Genomic DNA, 26,399 nt, shown 5'->3' on the forward strand with positions numbered 1-26,399 from the left:
AATAGATGAAGGTCAGGAAGGGGAGATGGTCATCGATGGCCATGAATAAGCAGGGGTTAGCCAGGATCGAAGGAAACAACACTTCGCTCTGAAAAAAAGATCCAAAGTGAACATGATGAAATATATTTGGCGGTAATGTTAGTGTGTGATTAGGAACGGATGGGGGTCAGGCACCAAGGAACGGACGAAGTTCAGCGATCATGCAATATATTATGGAAATGAAAGTGAGTGATTAAGATTGGATGGGTTAGCTTGTAGGATGAATGGAGGTCAGCCACTGAGGAATGGATGGAGGCCGGCACCCACGGGTGATATGACGCTAATGAAAGTGGGTGATCAGAAAAGGATGGAGGGCAGTCACGGTCTTTTCAACTTTTCAAGGACTATGGAACGGAATGGTTTGAATCCAGTGTCCAAGGACAGTTACAGAGGTGGTCATCGACAAGGAATGGACACAGTTATGTAAGCTCACAGGACAGTGACCAAAAAGTAAAAGTCATGAAAGAATTTAGCTCCCAAAAATAAATGAAAGCATCGATCAAGACATAAAGGTGATCAGTACCAAGTAGTAAGAAATGGATAAAAGGAGTCAACCAGTAAAGGTACCGTGTCAGTAAGGAAGAATGGATGGAAAACACCAGGCATGGGTGGAAGGAGGCAACCTGTTAAGCAGTGAAAATTCATGTAGGTTTTCATTTTCATGTGGGAAACGCCTAGATTTTGCATGTAGCCTCATTTCATCATTTTAAAGGCTTTTGGCTTCCCAGGAGACATGAGATAGATTTGGCTACGGGAGCTGATTGGCCAGGCAGTGGGTCAACTCCTCTGAGGCTTTAGGTTTATTTTTAATATAGAACAATATTGTGTGGGTTTAGACTTTCATGGAAAGCAGAGCTCTCTCACAATAAACTACTGGTTTCTTTTCTTTTTTTAAACTTCTAGCAGTCTTGCAAAAATCCCTTTTGAGGATTGAGCCTTGTACAGTTTTATAATAAAGATATAAATGAGTAAAATAAACTATTTGACCTGTACATTATCTATTTATTTATTTTAACAAATATCTGGTTCATGAATGACTATCATTCATTCATTCATTCATTCATCTTCCGAACCGCTTCATCCTCACTAGGGTCGCGGGGGCGCTGGAGCCTATCCCAGCTGTCTTCGGGCAGTAGGCGGGGGACACCCCGAATTGGTAGCCAGCCAATCGCAGGGCACACAGAGACGAACAACCATGCACACCCTCACTCACACCTCGGGACAATTTAGAGTGCTCAATCAGCCTGCCATGCATGTTTTTGGAATGTGGGAGGAAACCGGAGTACCCGGAGAAAACCCACGCAGGCCCGGGGAGAACATGCAAACTCCACACAGGGAGGCCGGAGCTGGGAATGACTATCATTTTATTATTAAAATTAACTATTTTACACAGAGGTCCGTCAAGTCAAAAAGATGCAGAGGGCAGGCATAGCGCCACCTATGGTGGCGGAGGCCAAGATATTTCAAGTCTGAGCCGAACAATACCATTGAAAGGCCACACTCGAAGACAAATTAGATCATAAACACTTATCAGATGTCCTTGTAAAACACTGGCGCATCCAAGCGGGAACACTTCATAAGGCAAAGGCATGAATTCAGATCTTACCGCCATTTAACTTTGCCACCATTGTTCTTCAAGGCACATTAGCAGATTGCTTCCCGAATGTTGCTCGGGGGGACACGGAGGACGCCGTTGGGCCGCCTCCTCCTCCCTTCATCCTCTAGCTGCTGTCAGGGTTCATCAGATGATTTGTCGCCGACTCGTTCCAACAGGCCCTTTTTCAGCCAAGCGTCATCTGAAGTAAACAAACACTTGGAGGGAATAACAAGTGGGCCTTGCTAAAAGCCTCCATCACTGGATAAGCAAAGATCAATTTAGTGCAGTGGTACCTCATCCTACAAGAGACCATCTTGAAGAGTTTGCTTTTCAGATTTTTTTGTAGTTACAAGTGCTAACTATGGTGGCAGTGAGTCTAAGTACCAATTTGTCCATATAGTGAACGATTCTTTTGAATAATTCTACTAAATTCCACTTCAAGTTGAAGTTCGCTTGAAAAATGAAAGAGAATTAGACATTGTCTATTTAACCAAAGGACGTTCACTATCTTATGAAAGTCTGCTCTCTTAATTCTAGCACATGATGAAAACAGCATAAACGGGCTAACAAAATTAGCATCATATCACGGTAGTTCGAAATAAAATTATTTAACTTATATTTGACCAATAAAATGTAGTGACACATGCAGAGAATACAATACTTACATGCATATATTTATCTTCCGCAAAAATCGACTAATATTAATAAACCTTACCCCCTCTTTAGGAACCCGTGGTTTCGAAAGCGCAGATTCCCGCCATTTTGTCCATTTTTCGTGGAAAAAGTATGTTTGTCTGTGTTTTTTGAAGATTTTGAGCGGGGTTCGAAACAAACAAACGTTTCTGTTTTGCCCACCTTCAACGCATTTCAATGGGCGTCAGTATTCATTTCCATGCTTATTTTCGCCATACGTAGGCGGGCCGGTCGCCACCCCCTGCTACGAGTCTTATTTGTGTTTCAACTTCAAATCTACGGGCTGTACTTTATGTCTGTATATATCACACCTCCCCCTGGTGGCCAAGGTACACACTGCAAAATGACCATCCCAAGATGTCAAAACTTGGTGCCAGTTTAAATGTGCATATCTGAAGTCAGGTGGGCCCGGTTTTATTTCCTACCGACCGAATAATACAGCTAACCCAGCGTTGGGTCTAAATGGATTGAGCCAATAGTGGTTTATTTATCCCCAGCACATTGTGTTGAGGATTTGACCGGGCAAGTTGGGTCAAGATTTGAATTTAAACTCCCCATATTTAGTTGGGTTTTTTTACCAACATTTTCGAATGCTAACGTGATAAATTTGGCATACATCTTACACTGGATTCCCTTCCTGACGCAACCCACCCAATCATATTTAATTTAAATAACTAACCCAACCTTCACTAAAAGTAACCCAATCTGCTACCCAAAAAGTGGGTTTGGAAAATAACCCATTATTTATAGTGTGTACAGAAAATGGATGCATAAAACAGTCAGGTCACACTTTGGGAATCTACAATTGGGATGGGTTCAAATTCCCAGTATTCTCGAACGCATCATCCAATGAGGGGAAGTATCACAGGGTTACCAGATGTGCTTCTTAAACGTCCATCAAGATGCGACTTCCCACTCGGGCCACTTCACGAAGGGTCCAAACAAGAGGTAGAGCATGGGACGAGCTCCCGTTTCCGCAGCCCAAATGAGCTCGGTGATGGATGAGGCAGCGGTTTGCGTGACAAGTCTGGTGGATTTATGGCAGTAAGGCCTCACTCGGTGTACGCTCATCCATTGTTGGGAGCACTACATCAGCCTTGTGACAGCCAAATTAGGCTTTGGCGTGATTGCGCCCCTTTTTGTTTGTTTGTTGGAATCAAGCGGCGCAACGTCAAACCCCGCGCGGAGATCATTTTTCACAAAGTTCCATGAGCTCCTTTTCACCACTTGGTCGACTTAGCGCAGTGCACATTTTTCATTTAGATAAGACACTGGATGTTTTCCGGATCAACTAGTTTTGTTTTTGGCAAAAACAAAATTAACAAATAAATGACATTCCGATGGAATTAGGATAGTGACTTTTAATATCAAATATACTGTAGGACATCCTTGAAATTCCATTGCGACAAGAACGGTTTAACTGTTAAAACTGTCTGGCGAACATCATCAACAAGGAACGAACCCTGATTAAAAAAAATTAAAAGATTAAAAAAAACATTCACTACATGATACCCCTTTATTCTGTGGAATTCTGTCTCGGTGACAGCACATCTACACGTTCATATCTATCCCCTCCCCTATTTCTGTTTGTTGCGGTCTTTAAGACAGCTTATTATTTTCCAAATTGGAATCATAACACTTATTATGATGCAGAGTGTCCGCGACTACCACCATCAAATGGCTCCAAATGCAAAAGGAGCCGTGTTGTGGCAGCTTCCACCGCTGCTACTTGTTGTTTTCAATCTCACACATCTAATTAATGTTGCATAACACATAAAAGGTTGAGGAGTGGGTGCAACGTGATGATGAATCTCCAGGAGGAGAAACGGGTTTATTCTGGTATGTTTGTTTTGTTTCCAAATAAAAGCAATCATGCATTAGAAAAATAAGCACACTCATCCTTACACTCTTGGGGCTCATGATATAAAAAAAAAAAAACAATAGGTTGATGGACAAAAAAAAACTAAACTTATTTAAGATACCCACCTTTATACTTGGCCTCCTTTATCTTTCTTCTGTTTGTTTTTCTTCTTTTTTACCGACTTCCTGTCATCTTGCAATTTGCTCTTTTTGGCCGGGCTGGCCTGTGATGCCAGCGCGCCGTCCGCCATCCGCTTCGTCTTTTTTTTGTTATTCTTCTTGCTTTGTCCTTTTTCTACTACGGCTTTGTACATCGTCGGGGCCGAGTTGGCTGCAGCGGCGGCGGGCTCCAAGACAGGCCGGGGGCGTTTTTTCTTCTTTTTGCTTTCTGGCAGGAAGCCCTTTGGTTTCTTGGCAAGCTGCTGCGGTGTCGGCAGCTGGCCACCATCCTTGGCGGGGTTTATCTTCTCCTTTTTTGGCTTCCTGAGGATGGCGAAGATAAACAAGATGACTTGGAATACGCTCTCCATCACCTGAAGGTCTGTCGAGACCCGATAGGAATAGCTGATGTCACTTTTGGTGTCAGTAAATAGAAATGGAGGGAGGGGGGGGGCAACTATCCTCCATTACTCACTGATAAATTCAACTCTTCAGTGTTTTTACTTTGGCACCATCATGTGGTGATCCATGTTGAATTGAGTTGAAGAGCTCTCTTTAGAGAAAAGTAGTGCTTTGCCGTCATCTTGCAGCATCTGGAGGCAATTAGCTTTTTATTTTATTTTATTTTTTTAATTGGGGAAGCATCAATAATCCATTTTAATTAAATCAGTGGGGGGGGAAAAAAGAACCACACAGATGGTACGTGCACCTATTCTGTGATTGATACCAATGTATGTCCACCATTTTCCATCCACAGCACTCACATGACTCCAAAGTGTCTCATGACAGCCCAGTAGGTGTCCTCCAGCTGGCCTGTCTTCTTGAAGGCAAAGACTTCAGGGAAAGACTGCAGGGCGCTCTTGAGAGACTCCAGGTCCTTGGACAGCTCCTACCACAGACACGGGATACTGGATGTGTGACCTTTACCCCTCCTCTTTTTTAAAAAAAAATCTTGCCGATGCTTCGCTATGACATACCTGCCGGGGGATGTGTTTGAGCAGGGCGTGACACAGCTCCAGAGTCTTCACTACCCTCTCCCGCAGAGCCTTGCGGTCCGTTTGACCTTCCAGCTTGAAAGCCTGAGGAGATAGTAGCTGATATAATCAACTCTGCATCGGTGGCAGAACCCATTAGGGAAGCTTTCTATTTGCATCATATATTTAATACAGAGCAGCGATTCAATTATGAATGTGTATGGAAAAGAAGCGTATCTGTCTGAGTTTCTTTTTCTGATAAATAGCCTTTTAGGCAAGACTGACAAGACAAATAATGGGTGAAATCTGCCTCGCAACAAGTGATATCCCCAGCAAAGGGCAACGCGCCGACTCACCACAACTAGCTGGGCCATCACCTTTGTGCAGAACTCCAACCATGGCGCACCGCTCATTAGTTTCTGCACATCCCTGTTTTGCATGCCACGCAGCACCAACACACACGCCTGGCCCTGCACACACAATCTAAAATGTTAGCAAAGTGCTGACTTAAATATGAAGTAAAAAAAAAAAATTCCAGTTCAGAAGCAAGGTTACCTGTTGGTGCTCTCTGACGCCCGATGTGATGTACTGCACTGCTGTGTCGAGTAATTTAACACACAAAACCTGCATGTTATACACACACACACACACAAAGAAACACACACACGTGTTGTATTAATTAGCGCTGCCATATGACGAAACATCTGTTGCTCCGCAATCACTCACCGGATATCTGGCGAACATGTCTGTGAACATCTGGGTGGTCAGGGGGCTCTTCCTGTGACTCATGAAGAAGCAGAGTGATTCCCGAAAGATGCCGGCCACCCGCTCAACGTCCACGTTGCCCATGAACCACAGCTGCATACACACACACAGAGACAAATCATAAATGACCAGAAATTAGCTTGAAATAAATTATGTTGACCACCTTGATTTGCTCATAGGGTCAATTCATGTACTAAACAGACAAAAATGAGTGTTATCTTTGTGGATCTTATTGGATACTTAAGTGATTATCCACTCTATAGCAATTAGATGAGGATGGCCCAAATTATCTTGCAGTGACCCATTTTGTGACCCAGCGTGCAGCGATTTAAAAAAGAAAAAAAAAAAAAGCTTCATTAAGCATCAAAGACCCCGTTAGTAGACGCCTTTTCATTTGACCCATCACTTCATGGCCACCTTATGTGACTGTAAAATGTCATTAACACAGATATGCCCAAAGCCAAGCAGTAAAATTAGTGGACTGCACTGCTACGACACTGATTAAAAAGACGCATTCCAAAAACTTGTGCTTTATGTGACGCAAACACAGGAGAATACCAGTAAAGATAACGAGGCACAGTGCGATCATGAGAAAAAGCGGAATATACACCGCAAAATGAGCTGCAATTAAGGCTTAAGGATTCAAAAGTGTCGTTTCATTTTAGGAAGAAAGAGTTACATACATCTGCCGCTGCTTTGGACTCGGCCACCTCCTCTTTGCTTTCGGCGGCTGGCGGTCCTCGCAACACTTTGACAATGTACAGGGCGGCACTGCAAACAAAGCGCACAGATAAGAGGTTAGAAAAGTAGAAATGCCAGTCATGAGTTACACAACTCGCCACAAAATTGCCTTGACAGGCTCATATAAAGGTTGCATTACAATGTCTGAAATTGAACAGGAAGGAGGGCATTTTGTTTGAACATTCCATGAAAATGGCTCAGAACTTTAAGGGAAAAAAATAGGCCCCCATCACCAGTTTCATAATTATTATTATTACCTAAAATAGTAGAGGCACACAGAGGACTCGGGCAACTTCTGCGCTTGCATCATCAGCTTGTCAAGGAGGTTGTGAAGCTCCTCCTGTCGGTCTTCCGTAGCCTTGCAGTACACCTTGGACCTGCATAGCTGGTTCCTACAAATTACAAAGATCACAGACGGAACAAAAGAAATGAGAAGGGCTTTGTCGTCGGCGCTAACTGCAAGCACAGACGGTGTGAATTACTTGAAAATGTCCGCCGCCCTGCGTAGGAAGTCCTGCACCTGCTGCTCATTCCCTGACCGCATCAATCGCTCGATCATGTACAGTAGAGGCTCCAAAAGGCCCAGGACTAGAGGACTGCCACCCTGACGGACCACAAACACCTCCACCAGGTCGAGCACCTACAAAGTCAATAAGAAAAATATTTTTTTTTTTTTATGAAGTCAATTCTGACCTAGATGGAAGCAATTCCTAAATCTACCTTGATCTTGTAATCGCACAACAGTGTCTTCTCTTTCTGAAATTTGGCCTTGCCGTCCCTCTTGGCCTGGGTCTTTTTCTTCTGCTCAGAGAAGAGCGTTGACAGGCTCTTGTCCAGCTCTATCATGGCATCATCATCGAGGTCATCGTCGCTGCTGTCCTCCTCCGTGCCCTGGAAAAGCACTATGATGTCATCATCACAGGTTTCACTTTAGAAGTGCACATTTTATATCCAGTTTGGCCTTTTGTCCACGTCAACATAGTTTTTGTTTTTTGCGTCTTGACCCAGTGTGAATTTTGCCTGGCTCACAGAAAATCTTGTCAATGGCGCCCCCGAGTGGGGAAAGTTAACATTACAACCACATAACTCGAAACAGAGCTGAGGTTTCCTCGATTCAAAAGCCTCACCAAAGCGTTCTTATGCTGCAGCACCTTCATCAGCTCGAGTTTGAAGTTTTGGTCCACCTCCTCGTCCTCCATGGCTTCTTCATTCTCATCCTCGTCTGAGTCATTGTCAGACTCGTCCGACTCGTCTTCCTTTTTCGGAACAAAAGCAAGGACAACAGGTAAAAGGGAAATAGAAAGAAAAGAAGGAAAAAAATTCGACATACCATCTCCTCATCATCATCATCATCATTCACCGGTTTCTTCTTCTTCTTCTTGGCGTCGTCCACAACGAGCACAAGGCCGTCCTCCTCGCCGTCTTTATCCTGATCCAGGACCTGCACACGCACAATAAACATCTTGAGTGAAGTCGCCCCGGCACACAATCAAGAACAAGCGGGCTGTGGCTTACATCCATGATGGCGGTGAGAGCGGCGGCGTTGACGTGGGGGCAGATGGAGGCGAAGACGGTCTTGCACACCTGCCTGATGTGTCGGCTCTGCTGGGTCAGGAGCGACAACAAGATGTCCACCATTACCTCAACCCAAATGGGCTCAGTCTCCTCCTGTTTGCTGGCTGCGGAAAAGTCACAAAAAAAATATCATCTTTTGGTGTGATATGATAGGCTGTCAGATTGTTCAGACTGTTTTTTTTCTGTTGGAAGTATGTTTTTATTGTGGTGAATTTGGTATTACTTTAGCATGTTTAATTTGTTTTTACTGTCGTGATTTTTGGGTTTTTTTTGTGTGTTTCAAATCAGTTTTGTTTTCAGAATGGAAATTACTTTTTATTTTGCAAATGTGTTTTTTCTACTTCTGAAAGAGGAATTATTTTTTACTGTTCAAATTTGAGCTGGTGAAAGTGTTTCACAATATCAACGCTTTTGGCCATTGTAAATCTTTCTAGGGGATTTTGTTAGCGTTTATAATAACTTGATGTGACAGCTCACCTTTTTTCTGCTTCTTCTTGGCTTTCTTCTCCTGCGCTTTGTCTACGCAGCTCTGCAGGTCATTCATGACGTCCAGAAGCTCATCTGGAGCCTTTACCAAATACAATATATTTGTAATTTTTAATAGTGCTTCCTCACCACTGTGATGTGGCAGCTTTTATAACAATAGGGGTTGGAAAACACGTTTTTGAGAGGTTTAAAAAAAAAAAAACGTGATGCAGTGGTTGCACAGCTGCCTTGGTCAACTGTACCTTGAAGAGGTGCATGCCGACCAAGAGAAAGAGCTGCTGGAAGGAGCTGTTCTCCGCCGAGTAGCCTTTCTTGGCTTTCTTCCTCAGCTTCGCCACCGACTCTAACATGCTGAGAGAAAACAGACGTAGAAAGATCATTATCACACACAACCACTCAAGACTTAAATTTAAGTGCCATTATTGGAGAATAAACAAGAGAACACGTGGTCTGACCTGTCCCAGGCTTGCCTCTTTTCCTCACTGAAGGGATGGACGGGATGCACAAACGTGGGTTTGTTGAGCAGTTCTTGGGCATACTGGACCAGGCGGTAGAGCCGCAAGGAGCGATCAGACATGGTGCTCAGCGGGCGCTTCTGGGTCACCGCCACGCCTTTGGGCGCCTCATCGGCAAGTGGCAAGTTATACATGGAGAGGAGGACCCTGGTTGAAGGACAAATTGCAGTGAAGGAATGTCACGTATGCAAAACACACGGAGCAAATATAAAAACAACAACAGCAACACTAAGAAAGTATTACTTTAGCGTTATCTTATGTCAACTGAGGAGAGCCATTCAGACAAAAGTAGTGCTTTGCCGCCATCTTGTCATACTGGCGCCAGTGAACTATGCTGAAGTGAGTTGAGGAATTTCATTTAGACAATTCCCCCCCCCCTGATCTGGAGCATCTGTATCCAATTATAAAACTTTTGGGAGCAGATTTCTGACAGTTACCCTGGAAGCGGTACACGGGTTGATTTTCAGGATTCCACTCCACCCTTTTCATTATCCTCACAATTATTGTGATGTAATGTACCTTGCTGTTGTAACACATTAATGACCCCACTGTGGCTGGTATAAGTATTTTATCACATCATCAACATGTGGGCTGCCACCCAACGTAAAATAGGCGCATTGAAAGAATGTTTACCTATCATATGCTTCAAATAATGCCAAAGTGTAAACAATCATAGATGAGCACAAACCCAAAAAAGGAAGTGACCAGCACTGCTCTGGTATTCGGATCCAGTGGCACGAGGAGCTTCTCTTCCGTTTCCGGAATGTCGGTGCAGGGTTTCTTGGTGTTGAAGAAGGTGTGGAAAAAAACAAATCTGGAAAAACAAAAATTGCATCATCATCATCACTGATGGGAATGTGTACATACAATGGTACTTCAACTTACAAAAGACCCGACCAATGTGATTTTTTTTTTTTTTTTTTTGAAAGATGCCATTCTACTTTAGTATGGCATGTGAATACTTTTGCCACATCTGGTCATCATCATTGGAACCCAAAAGGAACTTACTTGGCAATCTCCAAAATGAGCTCCTCGTCTTTCTTCACCTGGTTGTTGTCCATGATGGAGGCCAGCCTGGCCACGATCCACTTCCTCAGGCGATATACGGGATCCCTGAAGAAGATAACAAGCAGGAGGGCGGTCACTCTGCTTTCCGGGTTCACGAGGGTTCCTTGGGACTCACTGTTCCGAGTTCTCCTGGCGGTCCATCTGCTTGCGCGAGGCAAAGTTAAGCAGTTCGTCTACGCGGGGATGGAGGAAGGTGGTCCTGAGCCACGCCACGTAATTCCGCAGAGCCGCCGGCTGCAGGTGCTGCACCGTGCGCCACACGGACGGCACCACCGGATAACCCTGATTGACAAGCGAGGAGAAGCCCACCATCACCGCCAACTGCTTTTCGACGTCCTGGCAGCCCTCCAGGAAGTTCGACACATAGTTTTCCATCTCGGGTGCCATCTTGAAGCGTTCTTGTTTCTGGAAAAGAGTTGAATGAGTCTTAACATTTAACGGTTACTCTGCATGCTAGGCAGGATCCCCACAGAGTCGATAATACTAATCACGAGGCTCATATGAATGTGGCAAAAGAACCCTGCCTAGTAACAAAGCAGATTAAAAAATAAAAATTAAAAAAATCCAAGCATCAGCTTTTATAATGAAACGTGGAGGATTTGTGTCGTCAGTGCGCCTGATAACAGAAAATGGCCAATGTTACGTCCACGTTGCAGTCGTAATGTGAATGAGGAACCCAGACTAACCTGGGCAGACACCACATGATCTCCGAATTGCTTCATCACCTCCCCGGACAGAACCTCTCTTAGCTGGGACAAGGACAAAAGCGGCAAGGCGCTGCCCAACAGTCGGAAACTCATGAAGCTACACAAACAAACGCATAAATAGGTTATTTAAAATACTTCATTTTTAAAATGTTAATGATAATAAAATGCCCCAATTGCTTTAGTTTAAGTAACTCACTGCGTGGGTCCCCATTGCTCCTTCAGCATTCCCTCCACAATGGCTTTATTCCAGAAGAGCTGGAAGCTGTTTTCCCTCAGCGAGAGCTTCAGGAGGTCCAAGGCCAACATCGGCAGCACGCACTCCTTCTTCACCGAATGGGCGGCCTTCTTGAGTAGTTGTGTCAGCCTACGAGAGAGAACAAGGCACAACTTGCAGGTTTAGAAAAGGCTGTACCATGTGAAGCGAGCCAAGATGTGCGAGGAATTGACAACCACGTAAAAAGGTTTGGAATTGTTGAGTGATGGCAACGGAGAACAGCACTCTGTCTAAAAGAAAAGCCTCAACTGACTTAAACATAGTCTCTTGGAACAAAGATGCCAAAACATGGTCGCAAAGCATTGCTTTGGTCTAAATGAAGCTCCCCAATTCATTCCAACGCAGTTCCTTGACACTGCCACAAGGTAGCGCCAAAGCATCAATTTAGTCCTGACGACAATTCTAATTTCATTTTAACATCGATCTTTGGCACGTTCTTTGGCAAGATGGCACCCAAGTAATATTTTTGCTGGACCTGAGATCAAAACCCGCGATTTCTGCGGGACTATAACCAAGGATCGGCTCCCAAAAAAATATGCAAAAAGTTGAACATTTTGCACTCCTTACTTTCCGATGTTGTCATTGTTAATGATGTTGGAAGAGCCCAGTAGCTGCTTTATTTTCTTGGGTTGGAGAGTCTGCGGGAAGCGCTCCAGCGCCACCAGTAGCAGTTGTAGCTGCTCTGGAGTCTGGAAAGCCGAGGCCATGTCAGCCTGCAGGGCACTGAACAGGACCTCCTCAAACACTTTCTCAGGAACCTGCCGAGACACCAATACAGTGGGACTGATACAATGCCATGGAGTGTGTTTTAAATAGAGGAGAGATGAGTCTCTGCCTCATTTCGGCTGTAAAACCTCATGAGAACAGAGATGCACAAATTGAATGTCATTTTTAGCGTTACTCTAAACGTGAGCACAAAAAAAAAAAGTCTGAAGAAAAAAAATGCTTTCTTGTGAGTGTTGTTGGTACCTCGGCGAGGATGTCCATCATGGCTTTGTTGGGCAGGTCGTTCAGGTATTGTCGCTGCTGAGTGAGGTTTTGCAGAAGCTGCACACAACCCAGCACCACCAGCGGTTCCTGTGCGGTTGCAAAATATAACAGTTGAGCTCAGAGGTAAAACATGCAGTGGATATTCTGAATTGAAATGCCTCTTCCACACTTCCTGAAAAGGATAAGGTTTGTCGGCATTTGTTCTGAAAGTGAAAGTTTTTCTGCTATAGTTTGAATGAGAAATTATTTTGTCTGTGACATTTTGCCTGTTCCATTCACCAATTTTCTATAGGGCATGAATACACCATATAGAGTATACAGAATAATACTTACTTTGAAGATGCGGCCTGACTGATGGAGAGCAAGAATTCCAAACAAGCAGCCAAAGGCAGCATTTCTGACACCTTTCTGCAGGACAAGCAGAGAAAAGGTGTGGGGGTTTTTTAATCTTCCACCGTAATCTCATCCATAAAGGAAAAAAAAACCCTTTTAAAACACACACCTTATTGGCTTTTAGAAAATTGTGCTTATCCTTGACTTTGTCGAAGACGCTCTGCAGAGAGAGGTCCTCAAACGTGCTCAGGAGCTGTTAAAAAAAAGAAGAAGAAAAAAAAAGATTTTCACGTCACATCACAAACAGTCCCAGTTCAAAACTTTAGGTACACCCAAAAAGTGGGTGCATCAGAATGTTCACCCACTTGACCCAGAGCCAGGCTGAATCCGGGTCTCGCCACCGGCCGTGTGTGAGCAAGTCCGTCCACCAACCTCTTGAGTGTGTATGTCATCTCATCCGCCTGTGGACAACAAAATGCATGATACTTGGCATAAATGATTATTTACATTTTCATACAATTACTTTTCAATTAAAGACTTTTAACTCTATATATACCTATAAAATGATATAATTAATATTATTATTAATATGACTTTGAATTAATATTGTTTTTGCATTCGTTATTTTTCAGGCAAGGTCTGAGTTACAATTTCTTTTTGATTAATATTTGTTGCAAAATACAGTTACAGTACTGAAGCCTCATTTTGACAATGTATAAAAATAAACGGATAAACAAATCAGTCTTTTAATTTGAACTGGCAATTGTGGCACACATGCAAATGATGTAGATGTTATTACACACAAGGAAAATAAATATGAATAAGGCTTGAACTATATCACTGATGCTGCGGTTTGAGCCGGAGAGTAGTTCCTAAATGGTCACAATGGTTCGTGCGGAGAAAAAAAAAATCAAGGATTTAGACGTTATAGTAAAAATGGAGCATAGCTATAAACAGTTAATTCTATAGTGTCGTGTTGTGTACTGAAATACGTGTTATTTAAAGCAATCTAGAAGGTCACATGTTGCCACCTGGTTGTTGTCTTTCAGGTATTTCAGAAGATTTTCCAAGGCGGTAAGCCGAATTTCCGCGTCAGGGTTGGCCAAGTCCCAGAAGAAGTCAAGGAAGACTCGGTTCTGCTGGAGGGCGCTGGTCGACCGGACCTGTCCGGTCGTTTTCTCCTGGAGTTCCACCATGTCTATGGACATCTCACAGTAACATGCTGAGAACACGGTGAGGAAAAAAACGTGGTTGCGTTTTTTTTCTGTGAAGCTACTTCTTCCGGGTTATTTGAATAACACAACTTTATTGACAAAGATAAAACCTCGAAAGAGACACTACATTTTAAAAGGTAAAATATCATTCATAAATAACATACGCTGAAGAGACATCAATATATTCCTTGGCTATGCATCTAATTACTTTTTGATAATAGTTAAATCAAGTGGACTTTTTGGATTAAGATTCTTCCTAAATTGCCTTCAGAAGCACATAAAACTAATTTTACGATATTTTAATAACGTTTTAATATGCATTTTACAGGTGGCTGCATTTGCTTCTTTTAGCAAACGATCTTAGCCTTATTTACAAATGTAAACAGTGACATACTGTATTTTTATTTTATTTTGCCAGCAAGAAAAAAAATACATAATGGCTTGTCTCATTTATGCCTAAATGCTAAAACACTCATTACAATTACTCCTAAAACACTATATAGACTTCGAAAGTCAATGATAGTCTTGTCTTGGTGGCAAGGAACTACGTTAAAGCAAATTGAGGAACTTTGTTTAAACCAAAGTAGTGGTTTGCCACATTTTGTGGCATCGATAAGCAATTACAAACCTTTTTTGTGGGGCATCATTTACACACCGATTTGTGCGATTGAGGGCAGAGTTTAATTCCTACTTATAATATTGTATACCAATGTTGTTTATTGTGCCAGTTACACTTAATACAAACAGTTCAAAGAACTGTCCAACCGGAATTACAGAAAAACTTGGAGCTGTGACAGTATTTTTAACAAGGGAAAAATGCACACCAACTGTACAGTTTGGCATAAAAATATATTTTTTAATTAAAACTGCATGGAAAGGCAATCACACTTAGTTCAGGCATGCTTATTGGACAGGAGTGGCCAGGGCGGCATCAAGGGCACTCTGCGCGTCGCTGATCTGCTGCTGCAGCCTCTGCTTCATGCCTTGATTCTGCGCCTTCTTCAGCATATCCTGCATGTCCCTGATGGCCGCCCGGTAGCCGGGGGCGTTGTGGAATACTCGGATGGCCTTGTCACCGCTGCACGCCAAAAAGCGCCCGGTGACATCGAAGCGGAGGTCCGTGATGTTGAAGCTGTGCACGCCGAGCAGCTGCTCCTCCAGCTCGCCGCTGGAAGCGTCGTACATGGCCACGTCGCAGCCGTCGCTGATGGCAATCACCCGACCGTCGGGCGAAAGCGCCGCCAGGCTGCCGTCGGATGACGTGCAGCGGACAGTCTTGAGCAGGTATGGGTCTTGCTGCTTTTTATACTCGACGTTTGTGTTCCACAACTTCCACGTGCCGTCTTTGGACACTGTCACCATTCTAAAATCAGGAAGAAAAAAAAAAAACCACATTAAATGACATAAATTCCTTCAACAGAGTCAAACAGGCAAATCAAATGAATGGACTGCAATTAACCGGACGTCATTCTACAACCGTAGGTGTAGAAAGGACAAAAAAAAGGAGGAAAAAACGTTTTACCTGTGAGAGTCATTGGAGAAGGCAAATGCGTGCACTCCGGCAGAGTGACCTTTCAGCTCAAAGGCTCGCATCACCTCCTTAAACTCGCCCGTCTTTGCGAAGCACACCTCCCACACCTTGACATCAGGCGTGAAGCCGCAGGATGCCACAAACCTGAGAGAGTAACCTGATTTTAATTTCCACCTCTTTGCTTGCGCACATTAAGGGGCGGGACGGGATTACGACCTGCCACATGGCGAGATGGCAGCGTAAGAATTGGTCATCTGGTTAGTGTTAATAGAGGCCAGTATGTCGCCTTTCAGGTTCCAAATGTTAATGTTGGTGTCAACGGAGGCGCTCATGATGAACTTGCCTGCAGAAAACAGCACATCGACATCACATTTAGCATTGGTGTGACATTTTTTTTTCTTAAACGGTCAATTAAATTTTTTTGTGTGTCTTACCAGTCTCGGCAATGCCGATGTTGAGAATGCTGCCCTTGTGTTTGATGGGGAAGTCATCGGTGACCGTTTTGAAGTTCATACTGCCTTCTTGCTTTTTGCTCATTTTGACGACGCGGATCGTGTCGCCGTAAGCGAGCCAGGTGATAAATGCCCTGCAGCCGAAACAATGACACACGGACAAAGCATAGGAAGTGAGAGGCAGGGGGCCGAGGCAAGTCATTTTTACACCTTCTAGCCACTGCTACGGCTAATGCAGGTACCTCAGGATCTCTGTCTGAAACTTTTTATCGAGACCTCTGAGGGCCTTTGTATACATTCTTTGTCCTGCTCTGTGCCATTATCTTATGGGGTCCTTAAATTAAAGTGTGCATGGCATAGAGCCTTTTTAGTTAGTTATTGTCTGATTTGCTTTTTAAGGATGCATGATTTAAAAGCGTGTTTGATGAAAGGAAGCCGAACGACCAGCCCAGGTAGCCAACTAATCCAACTAACCTGGAGTCTGGGCTGAAGCGCACCAGCGTAGCATGGTCCAGCTCCACGTTGGCCCTCAGACACTTGTGCTCTCGGTCGAGGAAGTCTTTCGTACTCCATATTCTCACGGTGCGGTCGTCGGCACACGATGCCAAGTACTTTCCGTTGCTACTGAAATCCAGGCACGTCACATTTCCACTGTGGCCCTGGGCGATATCAAGAAATGCGCTTGAGGTAAAAACTTATGGCCATTTTGTCGAGCAAGTCTGGACTCATCGTCACTCAGTGAAGAGCAATGTGAGTCGTCCACACTCTTCATCAATGTCATCTGCGCTATATGTTGGAAGGGTGTGAGAGCTTTTGGGTTTACCTTGAGCGAGGAGGCCAACAGAGGATGGTTGAAGATGTGTTGTGATGATTTGTCTTTACGGCCGCGCTGCTGCTTCACCTGCTTGGGTTTCTTTGCCGCTGGTCCCTTCATCGCGATGCCTTCAGCTGGAACCACAGCAGTTCTGAGATTTGTGACAACAGCCTTTTTACCTCCATCACCACTTCTCGAAATGGCGATGACGTGTGCCGCTGCTGATGTCTCCCATCACCTTAATCCATGACAGTGTAATGAATGATTGATTATTTAGCATACAAAATTAAGGATAGAACACGATTTTGGGGTGGCGTTTTGTTGACTGTCCAACAGTATAAAATATAAATTATACCACCAACTGGAATGAAGAAGTGTTTGGGAGCTACAGCAAGATGGCAATCGACATTTAAAAAGTAACGGATGAGATGAGTTCTTGAATATTGATTCTAGGCTCAACAGGTGCCGGTGGATATGATCCAATTTCGCTTCACCTGTCGTCATTCATATAACATAACCTCTGCGTCCAAATAAACTCACTTAGCATATAATTTGTGAGTGTCCTGAGACGGGCTCATCATTGTTTCAGTATATGCACTTTTTGTTGGCGTATTGTCACATTTTCCCAATTATCAACAGCATGTTTTTCGTCAGTAAAGAGTGTGAAAGATTGACAGACTATTTCAACGTCTTGGATGGATTCCAAAGCAAAGTGTTACATGACAAAAGGTCAGGGTTCAGTCGTTTCTGCCCTTTTCAGTAACGAGCTCTTTAATATTTCGTGTGTGGACCTAAACATCATGCAATCAAGATTGTTCTACAAAAAAACAGTGAATATGAGCAAGAAAGACTCTTAATGATCAAGTTGGCGTGTGCACAGCAGGGTTCAGGAAACCACGCTAACGCTAGCATTAAAACTATGCAGCCGCTAGTCAACTCCTACCAGCACAATTGTTCGTCCGCCCGGCTTCGTCTCGTAGTTCTGCTTTCCGTTTCCCCACAGCAAAAGCGACCAAAATCACCAGAGCGCCCAGTAATAAGGACAGCGCGACCAAAGCAACGAGCTCCATCTCTCGTCCAGCGTTGCTTTTCCTTCCTCGGTGCCACGTAATTTGATTCACGCCGCTATTATGGGGTTTTTATTGTTGATGTTTAGCCGGCAGCGACGGAAGGTCGAGGGTGCGTTGTCGCCCACTGTAGGCCTGGTGCTGAATAGGAAACAAAAAAAATATTCGAAATACTGTATTGTACTAAATTAATTTAAGGGCCATGTATCACATCCAAAAAACACCTAGCTCTCCAAGTATCACCATTATGAAGAACAGTAAAAGACAGCAGTGTATTTTCCCTTTTACTGCATGAATATCGCATCCAAATCGTTATTAGCCATGAAAAAAAATCACGTTTGAAAGCAAATATTTCTTAAAGATGAAATGCTAATTCGTTGTACTCACTTAAAAGTTGAATATAACAGAATTCTAGCAGATTAAATATTTCTTCAGGGAATGGAAGATAAAGCCATTTTAACTTTATGCAGTTTGGACATTAAATTTAGTCAATTTCTTACATATCATTAATTATGACCCCCAACATCCATCAAACCACTGCATTCTTTAGAAAGCCTTAAAATTAGCAGTTCCAATGTTCAAATTTACAAATAAGTGATCACAAGTTACTCAACATATCAAATTATAGTTAGCATATTTGTAGTCAGGATACTGTTTTTAAACCTCATCCTGTGATCCTAATAAAAGTGAAAAAAAAATATTCACAACAAAATATTTTGGGCTCTGAACATCCATCCACCCAACCATTTTTATTAAATCAACATTGACCATCGGGAGATGCACGTTTCACTTAACGAGACCCCCCCAAAAATGAATTCTCATGAATATCTGATTGACAGATGATAGTGTCTCCTCTATAAACTAATTATTCAGAATCATGGATAAAATAGTAGTTGATGTGAAATGAACAAAAGTCCAAAGAAAATAAAAGCTGTTTTTTTTGTCTCAACCGGCTTTTGGTTTGTCCATACGTTTTAATTAGGTCCTCTGAGCAGCACTTCATTTAAAGTGAAGAAACAATTGACTAAATGTTTATGTATTATCCAGTATTGCATGGTGAGGTGAAAACTGGATCGGGTCTGTGGGTTGTTTATGAATCACTTTTCAAAAAAAATCTCTTGGGGGATTTTTGGGAATGTTTGCAAAGAACAAGCAACAAACCATGGCGAAGCAATCAAACCCATCTACTAAATTGTCCTTTTTGTGCAGACATTGCAGTCGCGTACACGGGGAGGCGGCAGTTAAAAAAATAATTTAAAAAATGAAAACTGGTCAACACCTTTGTGTATCCTTCTCTATTTGCACGTGACCCTGCCATCATCTGTCCAAACTTTGCAAGGAGAAGGTCTGCAAAGGTACGAATCAGTCTGCGTAAAAAAATAAATTGTTTTGTCTCCATTCTCCTTTGGATCACGTCCTACAGGAGTGTCCAAAACAACAGTGGATATGATTTCACTCAATTTGTTCTTTCCCTCAACCACATGCGGATTCAGTCTTCTGAGCACAGGGAGTCATCCAGGCAGTTTTTTACATCCTGCGCCAACGAGTAGGGCCGATGGCTTTGGTGGCAGTCTTGTTTGGAGAAACTGGGAAGCCATAACAGCAACTCCTAAATCCTCTCAAAAGTTCAACCGGTGTGAAGTTACTTCTTCCTGTTGTGCTGCCTCCGCGCTTGCAATCTCTGCCGCGCCCCGGTTGGCTTTGAGCCCGCCCCAATGGAGAAGGAAGGAGGGGAACCTGATTGGGAAAACAAAGCATTTGTTACGCGAAGTGCACACAGATATATCATCCAACTGGATTTAAGTACTTTTTTTTCTCCCTTCCAATATAAATGAGCAAAGACACTTATAAAAAAATGGAATATCTGTAAGAGTGGTAGAATTCAAACTTTTTCCCCCAAAGGCCCGACTGTTGGATGACTCTTAAGGATTATTCTGAGCAACGATCCAGTGGTTGTGGGGTGTGTTAGTGATTTTTCCTCGTCATTCGGCTCGAAGAACGGTCAAAGAAGAAAATCATAAAGATTGAAGACGATTATTTTTCCCCCTCATGTGCGCAGTCTTTGTGTGTACTTGGCTTTAAGAGGCGAGAGCTTAAGAAATATGAGCCACAAGCACTGGACCAACTTTCCTGCATTCATGACCTACCAAAAGGAACAGCGTTGAAAGCCTGGACTGGTGTACTGGGACTTCCAAATGGAATTGGACCGGCAGCTGCAGCGGGGGTCTGACCGAAAGATGGTGTGGATGTGCCTGTAAAAGTCACAAAACAGTTGGGATGAGCTAGTGAGGAAACAATCTGGATTTGATGTGAGATATTAAACTCACTCTCAAAAATGCCAAATCCATGTCTATGCCTTATAAAACTCAGAAAGACAGAGGGTGTGTATATCAAATATCAGAGTGTAATACATTCATTGGTTTTATAAACTGTCACTACCACATGCTGTGAGCAAAGGTTACAACTATAAGATATCCTTCATTTGTCCCACACTGGGGAAATTTAGGATAGTGTTTTGCGTGCCTGAAGGGGCGAGCTCCAGTGACACTCGGAGCTGGAGTTGTGTGTGCTATCTGGTTGGTTGGCGTGGCGTTATAAAACGGTTCATTGCGGGTGTTCTCATTCTGTATTGGTGTTTATTTGTCCAGTTTCATAAATGTCCATCTGCCACCCCGGCTCTCGTACCATTTCAAAACTCAAATCAAAGCAAATTGCAAGTTGGACAGTATTAACTCACCCGCAGCCCCAAAATTGAAGCCTCCCATCTGCGGCGCAGGATTATTGGCGACAGGTGTTCCGAACTGCGTTTGTGAAATGGCGGCGCCAAAGTTAAACCCGCCAGATGCTGGTGGCGCAGGGCCCGAGGGGGTCTGCTGAGGAGCGGTGCTGCCGAACGTGAAGGACGGCGTGCTCTGACTCTGGGCAGCCTGGCCGAAGCTTGGTGCCACAGAGGGCGTTTTGGTGGCGCCGAAATTGAAGGAGGTGGAGCCGCCCCCAAATGCTGGTTTGGTTGGCGTCACAAAACTGGATGGTGCTGTGGCAGCAGTAGCGGCTCCCGCAAAGTTGAAAGGCGCCGCCGAAGAGTTGGACGCAGGTGCAGTTGTTGCTGCGCTGCCCCCGAAGGTAAAGGGTTTAGGTGCGGCGGCCGCGGAGCTGAAGGTCGACTGGGGCGCCGGGGCTTGAAATGATGGCTTTCCAAAAGTGAATGTTGACTGCGTCGTGGTGGTGGCGGCAGTAGCATTAGCAGCCGTGACTGTGGATGCGGGCGTAGCGGCGGCAATCGCAAAACCTCCAAACGAAGCGGTGGTTGTGTTCTGACTGACTGCGGTCTGACCAAAGGCAAACGCCTTCTGGCTGGCGACTTGAGAGCTTGGCTGTGAGGCTCCAAATGTGAAGGCGTTCGTGGAGGTTGTGACGGCGGGAGCCGCGACAGCGGCTGCGGGTGTAGGAGTTGTGACGGCTGTGGGTCCAAACTGAAATCCTGTCGTAGGAGCTGGCGCTGATGTGGTACTCGTGCTAGCTGAGGGTTGCGCCGACCAAGTTCCGAAGATGGATTTTACATCTGGCTGGGCTGCGGGGGTCGAGCTGGTGGTAGAGCCGGTGGGAGCCGCTGCAGTGGAAGTCAATCCAGAGAAGAGAGGCGAGGTAACAGTGCTGCTTGTTGAGGCACCAAATATCGTAGAAGTTAAAGAAACCGTCACGGATTTTGCAGTGGAGGTTGTGTAAGGTGGCGGCGCAAAGCCGCTCCCTGCGGTACAAGAGATGGTTGTGGGTGTTGTGGTGGAGGTTGGATTAGGTGGTGTAGTGAAACCAGCCCCGGCAGAGCTACTTCCAAAAATTGGCTTGAAGCTTTGGAGTGGGGGTTTGCTCTCGGGGGCTGTTATCGTTGATGGGGTAGAGGCGGTGGTGGCGACAGCAAAGATGGGTTTGAACCCAGAGGCCAGCAGAGGGTTAGAATGAATGAGTGCCGCAGTGGTGACCGGGGCGGGGGTAGAAGCAGAGGATGCGGCAGGAATGGCATTCTGGCTCGATGCTCCGAACAAGCCCGCTGCTGTTAGTGACGGAGTGCTACTGATGGGCTTGGAAACCTGGCCTAAGACCTGAGTAAAGGCAGAGGGCTGATCCACGCCGGCAGAAGGGGGCTGTGACTGGGAGGTGAGCGATTGCTTCAGGATGTCCGTTAAGGTTGGGGTTTTGAGGCTTGAGATACTGGGGCGTTGCAGCAAGGCCATTGCAGGAACTGTTGACATAAGTACACAATTAGAAAGTAAGACATACTTCAGCAATAGTATGCATCAGAAATCAAAGTGTTTAATTTCAAGCAAAGCTAACCCGGAAACATACCCAAGACACGTTCCACCGATAAACCTTTGATTTTGTTTTTTGACGCCGGGTCCTACCTGTGGTGGTGCTGGCAGCAGAGGCAGAGCTCAGAGGACTTTTCATCTTCAGAGCCACCAGGAGTGGGTTAGAGACTGCAGGGGCGGGACTGGGATCCAAGTTGATGACCGGGGAGGCAGAGCTGGAGGTTTTGGGCAGAGGGGCGGCCAACAGGCTACTCAGAGTGAGGGTGCTGGAGACGGTGCTGGCGGTCGACGAGGCGGGCACGGTGGAGGTCAATGAGGGGGAGGACTTCTCGGGTTCGGGAACTAGACAGGGACAACCCAACATGCTTAGGCTTTAAGATGGGATTCAAAGCTTGAAATATACACAGAAAGTTGCCATTAAAAAAAAAATCTGGTATCAATGTTAAACTGGTCTGGTATTCGACAGGCACTGTAAATCCAACCTTAGTTACTTGAATTAAAAGTCTTCTTTATCAACTCACCAGGTGTCTCCAGGATCTTTTGAATCTTGCTGATGGCAGCCTTCTTCTCTTCATCCAAATCCTTCACAGTGATAGTGTAGCCCAGCTCAGGTGGCGGGGGCTGCAATTCAATAAGCACAGAGAGTTATGTGGGGGGGGATACACGCAATTTAAAACTCTAAAATATCATAGTCATTTGCTTACCAGTGAAATTTGGTCATCCCGGTTGCTGGAAACCAGCTGGATCTTACGTTTTCGCTTTCCACCGCTACCGGCGGAGTTTGTTGAGGTTGTGACTGGGACCTTGAGGACTGGAGTCTGTTTGGCTACAAGAAAAATAAAACATTGAATCCGAAGTACGCTTTTAAGAGGCATGACCCCAGAGCAGAGATGGTGAACACTTACATGTGTCAGGTGCTTTGTCCGATGCGGCTCTTTCTGATCGCACCGAGGACGCCGAGCTGGGGGAAAGGCCGTCATCCTCTCTGGTTAAAGAAAAGGGCCATTTATAAATTGTAACATTCACTTAAACGCGGAGGCTGAAACGTGTATACGCACCTCTGTTTCTTGGCGACTCCATCTGGTGTCTGGGACCGAGACGAACCTGGGCTGGAAATCGGCGAGCTCGGCGCAGATGGCTTCTTAAACTTTCAAATGCAAGCATATGATTAACAGTTAAATTTGCTTCCGCCACGTTGATCAAAGCAATTTTGTAGATTTTAAATGGATACATCCACAGTTCTTAACAGAGGTAAAGAAATGATGGTTAAAAACCATATCAAACTAAAGAAATAATCATATTTTTGATTCATGAAAAAGCAGCAGGGAAACAATGACGGTGTCAGTCCAAATTTAAATCTACATTGATTATGATAATATTTGAAAGCTGCAGCTCTGAAGAGGACAGAGAAAAATGTTTGGTGTTAAGTCATTACTTGCATGAGGCCCACTGTAGAGCTGTAAGAACTTTGGATGGGGTTTCTCTTGGAACCCAGCGTCCCTCTCGGTGCATGACCTCCACTGGTAGAGCTGATGGAGGACGTGCGGGACCTCTTGAAGGTGGAGTCCTCTGCCACTGAGATCATCCCTCGTTTTAGGCTTCCGGGCCTAGATAAATAAATGAAGGGTCAAACAGTGCTGTGAAACAACAATCGAAAAAAGCAGAAGGTGTCGTAGACTCACTTTGGGACCAGTTGTGATGGCGCTCCATTGGGCAAGAGGGGCTCAAAAGCTGAATGAGCGCTTCCTCCGCTGTCGTTACGCCTGCGGAACAGATTCAAAGCATGTGCATCTCCCCACAAAATGATAACGACTTTGCACACGTCTGCTACAAGCTTGTAGCAGACGTGTGCACATTTCAGCATGACGTCTTTGAGCCACTGGTGAAAAGGACACTTTAATTCGCTCCTCTTTCCTCTATTACTGCTTCAAACAACAAAGTGAATGGAGGAAAATTGGTTAAGTTGGCACAACTGTCTGTTTTATGTGTTGTGGTGTATTATTTTGTCATTTTATGTTAAGTGTTCTTTTGATGGCGGTCTTGTTGTCTGTTTAGAGGGAGGAAATTTCATCTGTGCTGTATGACCACATTTGACAATAAAGTTGTACTTGATACTTTCTACAAGACATCCATAGTGTTAATGCCAGGACACGCGATTGGTGAGTCACTGCAGAGCGGTCAAGTCGCCATGTCGACTAGTTGGAACAACCCTAAGTAGCAAGTTTAGCATAACCTCTTAGTGTAAAGTTCTGTTTACCTTCTCTTGCTTCTCTGCTCAGCATTAAAGCTTCTGTCTGCATCATCGACCTCTCTCTTGCGGCTATCCTTCAACACCTTGAGGACGCTCTCTCTGGAACAGGGGTCCACGGGGGCCCTGGGCACCGCGGCGCAAGTTAGGTGCTCCAAACTAAAGAGAGGGGAAAAAAATCAGTAACAGTCAGTAATGACTTACACAGCAAATGTTTTCCTAGTTCCTGTCCATTAATGTAATCGTAAAAAATGGTGGATAAAACCTGGCGCTGTTGTGGTCGGGCCGGGCGATCTTGACAGTGACGGGACTCTGAGTAGCCGGTGAATTTCGAGGCGTGAGGATGCTCTTCTTCCTGAAGCCGTCCCACCTGACGGGCGGCAGGACCCCCAACAAGGAGGCGCCCGGCTGATGAAGGGGATAGTGCCGCTGTGGGGTGATAGTGAAGTGTCCCATTGGGCCCGACTGCTCCCTGAAACAATGAAGGAATGGAATTAATCACTCTTTACTTAAAATTAGTTGACATTATGCCATGCAATTTCACTTCATTCGTCCAATTCTATTGTTTATTTTTCTTCTAAGAACAAAATATCTTTGGGTTGAAGTTCATCCATCTCCGTTTGTGGCGGAGAGCTACGACTGTGTGGTTTTAGGGAGATTTGCTGGAACACCTGATCCACAAAAACACTCAGATTAGAAGTGGTCAGAAATTGCAACAATGTCTCTAAACACTGATCCACAAAATCCAGTTTTACATAGAGCTTCGTAAACATGTATCTCAAAAAAGAAAAGAAAAAGAACTGCCACGATTAGGGATGGGCAGCTTTGGTAAGCTTTTTTAAACTAATGGAGAGGATCAGAATAAGATACATTGCTCCCGATACTTTATAATGCAGTTGTACACTAACAATTAGCAAACATTTAGAGGCAGCTTTCGTCTTGTATACGAGGTGTACTGAATAGTGTCCGGCGAGGGCAGTGTACTTCATTGAAACAGACATACCCGGCAAATGACAGCCTCCGGTTCGGGGTGCAGACAGCATGGTTGGGTCTGGATAACTTTTCCCGCAGTTGCTCACAGGGGTTGCGGACCACTCTGGGCCTCCCAAAATCACCAGTCGGACCTTCCGGTTTGCCAATGTAGCTCCCCATGAGAAAGTCCCCGGGGCTAAAAAGAAACGTGTCGCTCGCTAGGTGCCCCCCTTGATAGATCGCAGCGTCTGCCTGTCTTTGTCTGAAAGCCTCCAGTGACGACCCGCGTGGCTCACGTCTGCCGACGTCGGTCTTGGTCCACCGCCGCGACACCACCGACACGTCGCTCACCCACCAGTCCCAAAAGCGGCGCAGGTAGCCAGTCCGAGCATTAAATCCAGCCCGAGGATTGAGGCCTAATCTGGCGGGAAGCGGCGTTTTGCGGCGCAGAAGGGACGCACCTCCACAAAGGGCGAGAGTCAAAACAATGTATAGAAAGGAGGGGATGAAATAAAGGGAGAGACTAACTATGCCTAATGCAGAAAGAAGCACTATTTTTTTCTCTCTAGGTAACATGGCGGCAGCGCGCCCATCATGCTGCTCTCCACGACTATTGCTTCTTCTGCATCGGCCACTGAGCGTTTGACTTTGACGTTTGGTACGGCACCGCCAACCATTGAAAGATGGTGGTATTACACTGACAACAGTCAACAGATCAACAAATCAACAGATTTTTTCAGTTTTTTTTGGCGCCATCTTTTAAATGCTTCATTTTAGTTTTCCATCCATCCATCCATTTTCCGAACCGCTTAATCCTCACCAGGGTCGCGGGGGGTGCTGGAGCCTATCCCAGCTGTCTTCGGGCAGTAGGCGGGGGACACCCTGAATCGGTTGCCAGCCAATCGCAGGGCACACAGAGACAAACAACCATCCACGCTCACATTCACACCTAGGGACAATTCTAGAGAGTTCAATCAGCCTGCCATGCATGTTTTTGGAATGTGGGAGGAAACCGGAG

At 44.9% G+C, this 26,399-nt stretch overlaps 3 protein-coding genes across 4 annotated transcripts; all 3 read right to left on the minus strand.

Annotated features, from left to right (window-relative positions):
- Window positions 1–4,122: 4,122 nt before the first annotated feature.
- Window positions 4,123–14,016, minus strand: mybbp1a (MYB binding protein (P160) 1a). Its single transcript, XM_086131739.1, has 27 exons — window positions 13,808–14,016; window positions 13,142–13,237; window positions 12,946–13,029; window positions 12,777–12,851; window positions 12,423–12,530; window positions 12,021–12,211; window positions 11,376–11,543; window positions 11,159–11,276; window positions 10,588–10,877; window positions 10,413–10,517; window positions 10,093–10,218; window positions 9,345–9,551; window positions 9,132–9,240; window positions 8,881–8,971; window positions 8,344–8,507; window positions 8,159–8,269; window positions 7,956–8,084; window positions 7,549–7,719; window positions 7,311–7,468; window positions 7,086–7,220; window positions 6,771–6,858; window positions 6,049–6,180; window positions 5,878–5,946; window positions 5,679–5,792; window positions 5,326–5,427; window positions 5,113–5,237; window positions 4,123–4,672 (listed from the first exon to the last, which is right to left on the minus strand). The coding sequence occupies exons 1-27, from the start codon at window positions 13,982–13,984 to the stop codon at window positions 4,318–4,320; spliced, it is 3,798 nt and encodes a 1,265-aa protein (XP_085987865.1). The 5' UTR covers window positions 13,985–14,016; the 3' UTR covers window positions 4,123–4,317.
- Window positions 14,017–14,825: 809 nt separating this feature from the next.
- On the minus strand, window positions 14,826–17,906 carry tbl2 (transducin beta like 2). 2 transcript variants are annotated; one of them, XM_086132025.1, is made up of 7 exons: window positions 17,731–17,906; window positions 16,797–16,921; window positions 16,448–16,632; window positions 15,956–16,107; window positions 15,738–15,864; window positions 15,513–15,665; window positions 14,826–15,353 (listed from the first exon to the last, which is right to left on the minus strand). In XM_086132025.1, exons 1-7 carry the CDS (start codon window positions 17,855–17,857, stop codon window positions 14,894–14,896), a joined length of 1,329 nt encoding a protein of 442 aa, XP_085988151.1. In that variant the 5' UTR covers window positions 17,858–17,906; the 3' UTR covers window positions 14,826–14,893. The 2 variants fall into 2 exon arrangements, with proteins under 2 accessions (XP_085988151.1, XP_085988152.1); XM_086132026.1 differs by having other exon boundaries at window positions 16,797–16,938; window positions 17,731–17,821.
- Window positions 17,907–18,566: 660 nt separating this feature from the next.
- Window positions 18,567–26,018, minus strand: pom121 (POM121 transmembrane nucleoporin). The gene is made up of 13 exons (XM_086131715.1): window positions 25,413–26,018; window positions 24,675–24,881; window positions 24,419–24,568; window positions 23,844–23,924; window positions 23,597–23,768; window positions 23,220–23,308; window positions 23,067–23,146; window positions 22,866–22,987; window positions 22,683–22,782; window positions 22,255–22,503; window positions 20,592–22,094; window positions 20,002–20,106; window positions 18,567–19,591 (listed from the first exon to the last, which is right to left on the minus strand). Exons 1-13 carry the CDS (start codon window positions 25,955–25,957, stop codon window positions 19,497–19,499), a joined length of 3,498 nt encoding a protein of 1,165 aa, XP_085987841.1. The 5' UTR covers window positions 25,958–26,018; the 3' UTR covers window positions 18,567–19,496.
- Between the last annotated feature and the right edge of the window lie 381 nt (window positions 26,019–26,399).

Source organism: Hippocampus guttulatus, chromosome 15, assembly GCF_054856545.1.
Source record: "Hippocampus guttulatus isolate MCC_2025c chromosome 15, RoL_Hgut_1.0, whole genome shotgun sequence".
Lineage (NCBI taxonomy): Eukaryota > Metazoa > Chordata > Actinopteri > Syngnathiformes > Syngnathidae > Hippocampus > Hippocampus guttulatus.

What these genes read in the sequence shown, in the direction of transcription:
- mybbp1a (XM_086131739.1), bottom strand. Translation starts at nt 13,984, where the DNA reads ATGTCCATAGACATGGTGGAACTCCAGGAGAAAACGACCGGACAGGTC. An exon ending in TGTGCGATTACAAGATCAAG is followed by an intron (nt 7,469 to 7,548) that starts GTAGATTTAGGA and finishes TTGACTTTGTAG; the next exon opens with GTGCTCGACCTGGTGGAGGT. An exon ending in AGTCCAAAGCAGCGGCAGAT is followed by an intron (nt 6,181 to 6,770) that starts GTATGTAACTCT and finishes GTGTGTATGCAG; the next exon opens with CTGTGGTTCATGGGCAACGT.
- pom121 (XM_086131715.1), bottom strand. Translation starts at nt 25,957, where the DNA reads ATGTTACCTAGAGAGAAAAAAATAGTGCTTCTTTCTGCATTAGGCATA. An exon ending in GGACAAAGCACCTGACACAT is followed by an intron (nt 22,988 to 23,066) that starts GTAAGTGTTCAC and finishes TTTTTCTTGTAG; the next exon opens with CCAAACAGACTCCAGTCCTC. An exon ending in TGCTGCCAGCACCACCACAG is followed by an intron (nt 22,095 to 22,254) that starts GTAGGACCCGGC and finishes TTATGTCAACAG; the next exon opens with TTCCTGCAATGGCCTTGCTG.
- tbl2 (XM_086132025.1), bottom strand. Translation starts at nt 17,857, where the DNA reads ATGGAGCTCGTTGCTTTGGTCGCGCTGTCCTTATTACTGGGCGCTCTG. An exon ending in GCGGACGAACAATTGTGCTG is followed by an intron (nt 16,922 to 17,730) that starts GTAGGAGTTGAC and finishes CTGTGGTTCCAG; the next exon opens with CTGAAGGCATCGCGATGAAG. An exon ending in CGCTTCAGCCCAGACTCCAG is followed by an intron (nt 16,108 to 16,447) that starts GTTAGTTGGATT and finishes TTTCGGCTGCAG; the next exon opens with GGCATTTATCACCTGGCTCG.